The following is a 12,951-nucleotide window of genomic DNA, read 5'->3' as shown; positions in this document are numbered from 1 at the left end:
AGGGAGCCCTGAGGGGCGACTTGGAAGGTGCTGTTGCTGCGATCTGAAAAGTGTCGCCGCTCGAGAGAAACTCCGTCCTGGGTTTCGGCACCAAATGAAAGGACGAGTCGACACCAGTTGACGATCCACCGGAGAGAGCTCGTTTATTAAGCAGCACATACACACATATATAGGGCTTTAAGGGAAGGCTGATTGGCTTAAAATACAATCCCTACTTAGCATACTGCATGGGGTTTGGGGGGGAGCTGATTGGTGTGTAATTTGCGCCGGCGGGAAGGAGAATACGGAAGAGAAGGGCAACCAGCGCCATGATGGGGTGTGGCCGAGAAGGGCTTATGTGATCAGGGTGTGATCCCTTGGGGCATTTGGGTCCCTACAACAGGTCAGACTAGGACCACAGACCGTAGTTTGCAGACTCCTGCTCCAGACCATAGAAGGGATGGAGGAATGAAGAATGGCTTCAAAAGCTTGACGAATGAATGCCTTCCTTTAGGGCAAGAAAAAAGCAAGCATATCAATTTTTTTTTTTTTTAATATTAAAGACATTAAGTCTTTTGTACCTTTGCATCTATGGCACAACTATACTTTCTCGTTGGTATTTTAAGATTTTACAGTGAGACCTCGTCACATTGCTGTTTTCCATTGGAAACTGATAAGGAACATTGTCAAGCAGATGGAGCACAGACTGTAGAAATGAAAAACACAGAAGAAAGAGCTGTGTGAAAGAAATATTTAATCATAACATGAAAAACTCATGATGGCAACTTTTCCATTATGTTAAATTTCACTCATCTCTATGCATTCTGAGTATGTGTCAAAAAACAAAGGTGGTAATTTTTCATTTTTGTGCACATTTACCATGGGTTTTTGATTTTGTTGTTTGTAGGACTACGACTTGAGCCAGCTCCAGCAGCCCGATACCGTGGAGCCTGATGCCATCAAGTCTGTAGGAATCCGGAGACTGGATGAGAGACCCATCCACGCTGAGCCCCAGTATCCAGTCAGATCTGCAGCCCCACACCCTGGGGACATCGGAGACTTCATTAATGAGGTGCAAAGAAAGACTCATTTTCTTTACAAGGGATTTTATTTTATGCTAATAGTTAGATCTATGCAATCTATGCAGGCCACAAATTGCTTAGAATATAGCTATGTAGTTCATTAAAACAAACTTGTTTTTCTTAAGTTTATCTTTGTATGAAAGCAAATGTGGCCTTAGTAACAAAGAACAGAAATTTAATTGCTTTGACCAATCAAAAAGAGATCTATTGATTAATATTCTGTACTTGCAAAATGATATCCATCATATATTATCAGTATTAGTCACACTATCTCTAGGAAGGACTTTTTTCTCTAGATTATAAGTAATAAATAGACTAACAATATTATAGTGCATTCACATTTGATTTATTAGCACTGATAAATGTATGGATAGTTCACTTTAGTTTTCCCCACACTGTACCCTTTGAATCAATCCCACAAGTGGTGAGAATTCGGTGCCTGCCCTACGACTCCATCAAAAGAGATTAGTTGGAAGAGCCGCTAGATTAAATATTATGTAAGTGATTTAAATACTTGTCTAGTTGAGGAGTTTTAAGAGCTTCCTTAAGAGGAAGCTAATTCTGTGTTGAGTATAACAGATATGATTTTCACTGTCAAAATTGTTATGGCATTCTCTTATTTCATGACTGACCAGGAGTTCTGCTTCATTTAATTATTAAGGTTTGAAGTACAATGATTTATGCTTCTTCTTTTGATGATGTCTATCGTTTTATTGTAATTCTCCTTTTGAATTTTTATTATGAGAGCAATACATGTTGATATTGATATTGATTGTGAATATATGGCAGGACTGGTGTTCTCTGGCCATATCCTCAGTATCTCCAAGATGATAAGTGCATCACAATGTGGAATGTATCTGTTGTAAATGGTCTTCAGTAATGTGCTGATTAGACTCGTTTCCTGAGATTTCTTAAAATAGTCATAAATATGTAAATATAATCAATCTACTATAAGATTTTAGATGCACGTATAGCTTGTAGAAAAAGTTTTGAAGCAAATTTGGAATAGTTTTCTATTTGCACAACTATCCGTTACTGTCTATCCCTAAAATATATGCTGCTTTCTGAGCATATATATTCACTTCTGCTAAACAGGTAATAGGTTAATTTTTAGTAGACGTGATTTAAAATCAGATGGAAGGCAAAAACAGCAGAATGCCAGTAACTCCCTTTATCTACAGAAATATGTCCTAACTTTCCCAGCTCTTATTTATATATACGAGAGTACTTCAAAAAGTTTGTGGAAAAATAGAATTAAAAGATAATATGAATCCTCCCATGAACTTTTTGAGGTACCCTCGTAGACCTGGTTAGGGAAATTAGGGTAGATGTTTTAATGTTTGTCATGCAAAATTGTTGGGTTATTCCTGTAGTTGTCAGGTTTCAAGACATAGTGAATTTTTTGACTGCAGGTATAGGAACTAGATTTTTTTAAAGCAAGAATTTTGGCTTGAGTGTAATTCACCAAGTACTTACTGAATGTTTCTGCCTGTTCTTGAAGTGTCTTTTTTGTGTGGGATTCCATCCCATCCTTGATGCTCTTCTTTCTCAGTGATAAAGATCAAACACTCCGCGTCATTGATAAGGCTGTTCATAATCAGATTCCTGCCCTCCCTCTCCCCTCCCCACATTCCATTCCTGTGTGGCAGCCCCACTGAACTATCTGCAGGTTCTCAAAAGCCTCACACTTTTGAACATTCTGTAACTTCTGCAGAGCCCTTACGTTCACCATCTGCAGGATTCCCGCTTAGTTTTCAGGATTCAGCTAAAACTTCCCTTTCTCCCTGAAGCCTTCCTTGATACCTCTGGGAAGGGATAACAAGAGGCTTCTTCAAACATAGCCCTCACCAGCTGGGGCCTGTCATTCCTTCTTTCTCCCACTTGAGCATGTGAGTTCTCTCCTGTTCATCTTTGTATAAACTCTGCATATAATATATTGCCCAGCTCTTAGATTTTATTGTTTTGGGGAATTTGAGTATAGTCGTATGGACATGAAGCTATGGGCATCACCCAGTTTATTTTAGATTGGGATTTAGCAGAGACGAAGTCTAGAGCCTTTCATTCTATTGGTGCTGATCACGTTCAGAAAACAAGGGTATTTGTTGTTTTAAGTTTGTGTTTTGTGTGTATGTGTGTGTATTGATTTTCTTTTTAACAGTGACTGTATTTTCTTCAGCACATAGAAAAGAGTATCTAGTTAATAAGGTTCGGTTACCCGAGCCCTCTAATGCCACAGTAAAAAAAGGTTGCAATGGAATTTCCTTTGGAATTTTATTTCTCTAAAACAGTGCTCAGGTACACAGTCTAAAAAACAGTTTGAGACCATAGCAAGCATGTGTGATTACTTATATGAAAAACCTTGTTCCAAGCAACTGCAAATTAACTTCTAGAATACAATCAATTCACAATTTGAGGATTATCTGCATATGTTGAAAATGGCTCATTTTGAAGTCATCTTGAGCTTGGTTTAGGATCATCCATTCAGCAAATCACTATTGAATGTCTACTGTGTGTAACATAACTGTGCCAGTAATATGTAGACAAAAAATAGACATACAGTAGTTTCTCTTTGTTTGTGTTCTCTACTTTGCTGCCAGCATAATCTTTGTACAAGGCAAACATTCTGGTATCTGAAGCCTTACTTCAGCAGGCACAGGAGGCAAGTTGTGTCTGGTTCTTATTTGGCTTTCCAACTTCATCTCAGGCCTCCCCCAACTGGCATCTTGTAGGTCAGTGACAGAGAACTCTACTTGCAGTTCACAGTCTCAGCTTTGTAATTCCATGCTGACACCTATAAGCATAGTGTTTTTCCTGCCTGGAATACCAACTAGCTATTCCAACCCAGGAAGGATCAGGCATGCAGAGTATGGGTTAGGCACCATCCAGTGGCATTTAAGGGATGCAATGGTCAGTTCTGTGGGAGAGTTCAAAAGGCCTGAGCCAGTAATACTCTCAAAAGCACCATATAGATTCTTCCATCCAAGATACCCATTAAGACTTGATCAATATCTTTCATTCATTGGACAGACAAAAATAAACATATGCAAAATTTTAAAACCATTGAAGGTACCTAGAAAGAAGTCAAGTACATTTTATAAAATCATTTAAAATGTACACAAATTTATTAATCTCCAGGTTTTATTTGATTTAGTAGAGTACTGAATGTTCCAAAGGAAGAATAATATAATGGTGATTATAATTGGAGTTCTTTTATAGAGTAAGGAATAGAAAAGCTCATGAGAACATTTTCTAGTTTGTGTATTTAAATAATGAATAAATGTTGCCATGAATCTGAAAAATATATTTCCAATGTGGTCAGTAGATTAAATTAAGTCAGATGTTTTTGAATTTCAACTGCAGAACTATATTCTGTGTTGAGTTTTTAAACATGACCTTCAGAGGGTGAAAAGCTGAAACAAATTTATTTAATCTTAACCCAACAGTATATATTAGCATACCTCCAATAACTTCACTAATCCTGTGTATTCCTTTATCTCAGAATTATAAAAACCAAGTGCATACTTCTGTTAAAAGACCAACTTTTGATTAATATCATTTAAAACTTATGGAAGGTTCCTCTAGGATAACTTGCTTGATACTACTAAAGTTTAAAATGTTTGCCTTTTTCTCCTATTACTTAAATTTAATATGTCCTCTTTAAAATATTTCATTCCACTCTTACAGGAATTGGACATTTGTTCAAGTTCAAATCCAGCTACCTCACCTAACAGCTCTGTTACCTGTATAAGGTCAAGATCTTTGTATTTAAACTCTTGGATTTCCAGTTTTCTTATTTATTTGAGGATTATAATAGAATCTTCTTTTAAGATTGCAGTCAGAACTAAATGAGATCATCTATGTGAAGTGCTTGGTATAGTGCCTATCACATAAAAATCTCAATTATTATTAGTATCATATTAATTATCATTATAGGTTAATTATCATTTAGGAGTAAAAGACTTTTTACTATCCTCTAATTATAAATGAAACAATTAAAATTTTCTCCCTCTAAAAAAATTGCTTTAAGTAAAGTGAAATTCCCAGAAAGAGAGGTAGTAATGTTGGCCTCAATAAATCACAGCATTCCACTCGAATGTAAACATGGTATACTTTTATGTCCACATATATTTTGAACCCAAAGCCTAGCTTTTTCTGAAAGGAGTAGATGTAAATATGAACAAGATGCTGAAGGGAAAAAACTAAGCTTGGGACAGTAGTGCAAAGTTACTTTCTAGAATATCTGCTGTATGTCAGGCCCTGTGTTGGACAGTAGGGTGTGAAATGACTACACAACAGCCTCTGCAGAAAGGATGTCACATCTAGAGTAATCCAAACACAGTAATAAGAGTAGAGGGAATCAGAGAGACCACAGGAGTGACTCCCAGTCAAGGTCAGGGAAAAAAAAATCCATGCAGCAGAAGTGACATTTTTAATGGGCTTTTGCATGGATAGATGGATGAATGGATGGATGGATATTAATCAGATGAAAAAATATGAAGGGGGAACATTTCAAACAAAAGGAATTACATTTCAGCCAGAAGGAAATGGATATGCACATAGCATGGAGGTGTGCAAGAACATGACGCTTTTGAGTTTGAGGGGAATAGTACAGAATTTGATTGTGGTTGCTGGAGCTGTGAAAAGCTGCAGCAGAAAAGGTGGATGAACAGTTTAGGTTCGTTGAATGCTCTTTAAAGAGTTTTGACTTTGTCCTGTAAATTATCCAAAAGCTTCTAGCTTTTTCCCTCTCAGCACACCTCTTTTATTATGTATTTAAACTTTTAATCCATTTTAGCTTAATTTTTTTAAATAGAGGAAAATAAATATTTTAAGGTGCCGGCACACCAATTAGAAATCATCTTGCATACCCACAGTGTTTTCCCTTATTTGGAAAACACTGCTATAGGTCATAGAGTGTGATGGGATGGTTTTTCTTGGGGGAGTAACATCAAATAACGTTATAGAGAGAAAGCAATCATAGTTTGTAGGAAAGAAACAGGAATAGCACTGGGGATAGGAAGACCAGTTAGAGAGGCCTTTGCTCTGGTCCAGGCAGGATATAATGAGGACCTGAACTAAAGTAATGGCACTAAGTCTATAGAAGACAGAATGTAAGGGAATCAATAGGACCTCTTTGCTCTTATATCCTTCATGTGTTCCTCACTGAAGAATGTGGGTTTTTATAGTCCTCATAAAAGCATGTCTCTGCCCATAAAGCATAGGATCAGAAGTCTATAAATATAAGCTCAGCAAGAATTCAGCCAGGCCCATAGTTCTTTAACTTTACAGACGAGCCTCAAACTACAGAAAATAGTCCATATTTATCCAGAGTTCAAGATCTGCCTATCTAGGAAAGGTGAAAACAAGAGCGTATTTTGCTAGATTTAGTCAAACCTAGAGAAACACATGAATTTAGTTTGTAAATTTGCTACCATTGCATTACTCGTCATGTAAAAAGGTGTCCATATCTAAAAATAAAGGAATCCCATAAGGGAGGACCAGAAGTTTCCTTTGCCCCCAGATTTCTGCAGTACATTCATTCTGGTTGCATGTCTGTTATTGTCAGTTTCTCAGGATTTGACTGTGATCTTTTTAGAAGTACCAAAATATTACCAAGCATTTATATAATACCTCATTCAGAAGAGTCACATTTTATTCTCAGATAAAAATCAGTGCTATCCAAGTGGAAGGGATTTAAACTGCATAACTTTCTGCCTAGAAAGGTGGCCTGCTTAAGAATTCTTGAAAAGTTCAGTGGTTTTGCCCTTTTGTAATTATTAAAACCCAAGACAATGTTTCATGTTATAACAGAGCAAGGTGATCTCTTTCTAATGTATTTTATGGCCTTAACCTCTTTTTCAAAAAAAAGAAATAGAACAGATTTGAAAGCTACCAGGATGCTCAGAAAGGCAATGCAGGAGCTAAAAAAAAATCAAAAAGAAAAGAATAGTTGTGAGAATCTCAATAGTAGGTATGAGAGTATTGTCACCATCATTGTATTTATTTTAGGGAATTGAATTAGGTGGCCTAGGCATTTGATGAAGACTCCTCAGATCCTTTAACACAGTGGTGAAGACCAGACAGCTTCTAGTATTTCTTCCCTAATCGCAGTAAACACAGGCCACCACTTTTTCTCCATTGAATCTAGTCACACTTGAGGCCCAGCCATTGACACTGTAGAGCTAATTTTAGTCTTTAGCTTTCCATATTTCCAGTTAGGTGCTGATACCATAAAGACTGGGCAAGGCTCTGCGTATTTTCACTTAAAAATTGAATTGTGATAAGGCAGATGACCTGAAGAAAGTGATCTTAGCCGTTGTCTCTTTAGCTTGTCTTATAAAGCAGTCGTTGTAATGAAAATTTAGTATTTGTTTTCAGGAAACCATTCTCCTTATCAGGAATTTCCTAGATTTGTCTTGATTTTTCCTCAGGTCTTTCTTGGGTCCAGTTCTTGTGTGCTCCAACTTAGACAGTGCTGAACTAAAGGAATCACCTATTGCTAGCTTTTGTAGGGAAAAAGGAAGAGGGGCACATGCTAACATGTGAATATGAGCTCTACAAGGTCAGGCAAAGGATCTAGCTTATGGATAGCTGTGCCTCACCACTAAGCAGAGTGCATTACAATAATAGATACTCCACAAATATGTCTTGAATTGAGTAAATACATGCAAACAAAGTGAATGAACGTGCATATTATTTGGCTTTTGCTAGCTAAAGCTACAGTAACTAACAACTCCAAAGTGTTGTTGGTTTACAAAAACAAAGGTGTACTTCTTGCTCAAGTTGTAAGTCAACCGTGGTCCATCAGTGGCTTGGTTCCTGATCCGCATCATTTTAGGATCCAGGCAGAAGTAAATTCCCATCTGGGACAGGCCATTCTTCTAGTGGAGGGGGACAGGAAAAAGAACTGGTGGCAACATGTTAGATAGAGCTCTTAAGGAACTTGCTCTTCTCACTGCCACACATATTTCATTGGCCAAAGCCAGTCACATAGCCAAGGCTGATACGGGAGTTGGGGAAGTAAGCTCTGACTCCAGAGGCCTTTGTGGTAGCGTGGGCATGGGATCCACCTACAGAAAAAGAGTAGTGAATCACCGAGGACAGTAACACAATCTACCACAGAAGGGAATTAGGAATTTTGAGAAATTGTAGGTTGTGGTTCTCAGTCTTAGCAGAATTGCCTTGTAGCTTATTCTAAAAATAAGATGAAGAAAATTCCATCTAAAATTATTTATGTTTTATATAGTGAAGTAATTTGCTAAAGACTTGCTTCATTTTATTTTACACAGGCTTTTCTGGGTTATAAGTAGTGTACAATGGCATGAAGAAAAGTGGCACTTAATTAAATGGCTAGGATTGTTGGTAAGAGATACATGGAGATGGGAAAACTGGTGGTGTACACTTTTTTCTCTGCTTTTTGATCAGTCAAGCAGCTGCCATTTGGGGTTTTTTTAAAATATTATGTCTTCACATTTTTTAAAGTTTTCAAATTCCAAAGCAGGAAGTTTTTTTCTAAACTTAAATTTTTTTAAAGTACTAATACTCATTGAACACTACATGTGCCAGACACTACGATGAGCTCTTGGGTCCCTTTACCTTATTAATCTTTATAATAATATTATTACTGTTACTACAGTTGCAGATGAAGAAATGTGGAGGTCCCACAACTAATGCCATGGAGATCTGAGGCGTCAACTCAGAGTCTGATTTCTTATGCACCGTATCAATCCTGACCTTAATTTTCATGCTCTTTTCCCTTATTGCTCCTTTGTAAACTTCAAAGAATAGATGAGCACGTGCTCATAAAACCCTCATATACATGCTCATAAAATACACATGGATTGTAAGAATTGATCTCTCAAGTAGGAGAGCCAGTGACACATCTTGGATTAATGAGGCAACCATAAACCCCAACAACATTTGAAAAGCAGATTTGTGAAAAAATAGAAGGATTGTTTAGAGACTAATATTTTTATATCTTGGAGTACTAGATCAATCTGGGAAAAAATTAGAAAACATGCCAAAAGCTTCTAATAATAAATCTTTAAAAGTTTTGTGGAGCATAATTATGAATTAGCTGCAGATACTTGAATTGCACATTAAAAAGCATCAATTTGCGAGAATTAAGAATATAGTCGGTAATTATTTCTTTTTAAAATTCTTTTTAAGAGCCAGATATGCCTGTGTGTACACATTGGATTACAACTTTTCTAGGGTCTATGGGAGCTAGAAGTTACCCTATTATAAAAAAAAAATAATACCTGTTGACAATTTATCAATTAATTTGACATTTTATGTTCTGTTAAGAACACAAAGTATTTAATGAGTAACTTTTCTTATATAATAATCATATCTGGCCCATCTTCAGTCTCCCTTTGATATCCTTTCAAAATTAGGTCAAATCCAATGCTACTTCCTCTTTGAACTCTTCATGCTAGTCTGAATTTCTTTTTTTTTTTTTTTCAGCATCCTGATGATTTTTGCTTAGACTTCATAGTTTTGTTACTTATTTATTATTTGCTTCATATTGTAGTGATGCCTGCTATGCTAGATTGTCAGCCTGTGGAGGGGCAAGGAGCATACGGCCCTCAATTGTATATCCTTCTCTTTGCTGTAAATATAATTCCTGCTCAGCCTGCTCATTGTCAGAATTCCCTGACCCTGACTCTGAAGAGGGTCCATGTATCATGTGATTTCGTAGCCCTCTGTATTATGTCATGTACCCTATTCCGCCAGTAAATGACTCATTCAAAACTGGTCTTATACAATGAACTATTGCACAGTTGCACTTATCAGACTTCCTGGCAAGGGTAGTAGTTTTTCTATAAATGTTTGTTGGAAGAATGCATGAGTTGATATAATAGCAATTTCCATGATATAATTTAGCTTGTATATCAGTGAGATATTTTTTTCTAAAATCTAGCAATCCTGTTTTGCATATTATGTTATTTCAGATCCTCCCTTCTCTGTTTCAAGCAGTTGGCCGTTCACTTCTGCCACCTGTCAAACATATTCTCTATTTAACCCACTGCCGTCATGTGTCTTGGCCCCCCGAGCTAGACTTCTTAGGCTTGTTTCTTGGCAGAGAAAAGAACTAAGTCTAAGTTTTAAATGGTGATAACCCCAATTTCTATGTCAAAAGTGTTGTGGTCTGCAAGTGGAAATTTACAAACAAGTGTTTGTTTGATCCCGTGTAATCACTAAGATCTGCTTGTGGTTTTGCTTATTGTAACCCTCTCTTAATTCTTTCTTTGTCTCTCCAAATTGTAGGGCCTTAAAGCTGCTGACAATGATCCCACTGCTCCGCCATATGACTCCCTCTTAGTCTTTGACTATGAAGGCAGTGGCTCCACCGCTGGGTCCCTGAGCTCCCTTAATTCCTCAAGTAGTGGTGGTGAGCAGGACTATGATTACCTGAATGACTGGGGACCACGGTTCAAGAAACTTGCTGACATGTATGGTGGAGGTGATGACTGAACTTCAGGGTAAACTTGGTTTTTGGACAAGTACAAACAATTTCAACTGATATTCCCAAAAAGCATACAGAAGCTAGGCTTTAACTTTGTAGTCTACTAGCACAGTGCTTGCTGGAGGCTTTGGCATAGGCTGCAAACCAATTTGGGCTCAGAGGGAATATCAGTAATCCAATACTGTTTGGAAAAACACTGAGCTCAGTTACACTTGAATTTTACAGTACAGAAGCACTGGGATTTTATGTGCCTTTTTGTACCTTTTTCAGATTGGAATTAGTTTTATGTTTAAGGCTTTAATGGTACTGATTTCTGAAACGATAAGTAAAAGACAAAATATTTTGTGGTGGGAGCAGTAAGTTAAACCATGATATGCTTCAACACGCTTTTGTTACATTGCATTTGCTTTTATTAAAATACAGAATTAAACAAACAAACAAAAAAAAGAACTCATGGAGCGATTTTATTATCTTGGGGGATGAGACCATGAGATTGGAAAATGTACATTACTTCTAGTTTTAGACTTTAGATTTTTTTTTCACTAAAATCTTAAAACTTACGCAGCTGGTTGCAAATAAAGGGAGTTTTCATATCACCAATTTGTAGCAAAATTGAATTTTTTCATAAACTAGAATGTTAGACACATTTTGGTCTTAATCCATGTACACTTTTTTATTTACTGTATTTTTTTCACTTCACTGTAAAAATGGTATGTGTACATAATGTTTTATTGGCATAGTCTAATGGAGAAGTGCAGAAACTTCAGAACATGTGTATGTATTCTTTGGACTATGGATTCAGGTTTTTTGCATGTTTATATCTTTCGTTATGGATAAAGTATTTACAAAACAAAGTGACATTTGATTCAATTGTTGAGCCGTAGTTAGATTACTCAATTTTTAATTTTTTAATTTTTTTTTAATTTTTAATTTTCTTTTTTGTTGGGGGGGGAGAAAAGTTCTTAGCACAAATGTTTTACATAATTTGTACCAAAAAAAAAAAAAAATTAAAAGGAAAGAAAAGGAAGGGGTGGCCTGACACTGGTGGCACTACTAAGTGTGTGTTTTTTTTTAAAAAAAGTGGAAAAAAAAGAAAAAAAAGCTTTTAAACTGGAGAGACTTCTGACAACAGCTTTGCCTCTGTATTGTGTACCAGAATATAAATGATACACCTCTGACCCCAGCGTTCTGAATAAAATGCTAATTTTGGATCTCGTGACTGGTTTGAACTTTTTCTTTTCTACTTGAGCTGTTTTGAATGTTGCAAAAATCCCAAGTCCTGGAGTTTCATTGAGAATAACATTACAAAAGTCTGTAGTAGTTCTTGGGTAATTCACCACTGAAATGCGTAACATGGCAACCATGTACGGTGAGCAACAGAGGGAATCATTTTGGATCTTCTCATCATAATAGAAGAAAAATGCCACATGACTCAGGAACAGACCCTACTGGCGGTGATATTAAAATCACATCCTTTAACTTCAGTGAACTTTGGTATAATTCTTAATATATCTTGCGTTTTCATTTGTTTCTGCTAGAGCTTAATGGTTTTGCTGAAATCTAACAAGACTTCTCTGTTTCACCAGCATAAGGGAAACTTCAGTAAAATGCATTATTGGACCGGCCCTGGAAACTGCAGAGGACACCTGGAATTCCTGCATCATTCACTGAAGCCTTTGTTTTATGTACTTAGTCAAACACACTTAGGTTTGACTGACATTTACTTATTGACTTGACAGTTTGCTTTAGTTTGATATAGTCACAGAGGACAAAAAAAGGAAATGATCTTGCTAAATTTTATAAAATTGTTTATGTTCTTACTATAATTTATAAATGAATTTTAAGAGACTTGAGGAATTCCCAATGTATTTTTCTATTAGCTTCACAATCATCGCACAGATATTCTTATACTGTACACTTTGAAAAACACTTCTACACTATACCTCTTCTAATTAACTTTATGGTTTTTGCCTAGCATAAAGGCTATTTTATATGATACAGTGAAATTTACTTTTCCATTGATTCACTCTGTGGGTAATACATTCTTGTGACTTTGCTAATAGTTAAATGCCAGAGCTTGCCTCTGGGAATTCCCATAATGAAACTTACTAAATTTGCTAATTGGAATAGTCTTTTCTAAAATTGATTTTGAGGCAGAGCCTCCATGTTGTTATATATCCAAATGAAAACTATCTTCACATTAAAACATTGCAATGTTTTAAATTTCATAATTTAGATAAACAGTGTTCATATTATTTGCTTATAGTTGATGTACAGTCACAAACCATATCTAGTATATACATAAACTTTAAGCATTGATGATAAACATATATACATAATCAATAAAGGTAAATGTTAATATTTTTCAAACCTTCCCTTTTTTGCAGATGAAATATATAACTGTATTTCCTTAGTAAAAAA

General features: G+C 36.2%; 1 protein-coding gene across 1 annotated transcript in view; it reads left to right on the top strand.

Moving 5' to 3' along the window:
• The window catches only part of CDH2 (cadherin 2), a 207,583-nt gene extending 195,877 nt beyond the window's left edge, over window positions 1-11,706 (top strand). Inside the window, exons 15-16 of the mRNA XM_063076734.1 lie at window positions 887-1,051; window positions 10,332-11,706. Coding sequence (XP_062932804.1) covers window positions 887-1,051; window positions 10,332-10,538 — 372 coding nt within the window. The 3' untranslated portion in view covers window positions 10,539-11,706. The remainder of the gene's footprint in view (window positions 1-886; window positions 1,052-10,331) is intronic.
• The last annotated feature ends 1,245 nt before the right edge of the window (window positions 11,707-12,951 follow it).

Source organism: Cynocephalus volans, chromosome 13 (genome assembly GCF_027409185.1).
Source record: "Cynocephalus volans isolate mCynVol1 chromosome 13, mCynVol1.pri, whole genome shotgun sequence".
In the NCBI taxonomy this organism is placed as follows: Eukaryota; Metazoa; Chordata; class Mammalia; order Dermoptera; family Cynocephalidae; genus Cynocephalus; species Cynocephalus volans.
The sequence above is the reverse complement of the archived record's forward strand: the minus strand, read 5'-3'. Positions and strand labels throughout refer to the sequence as shown.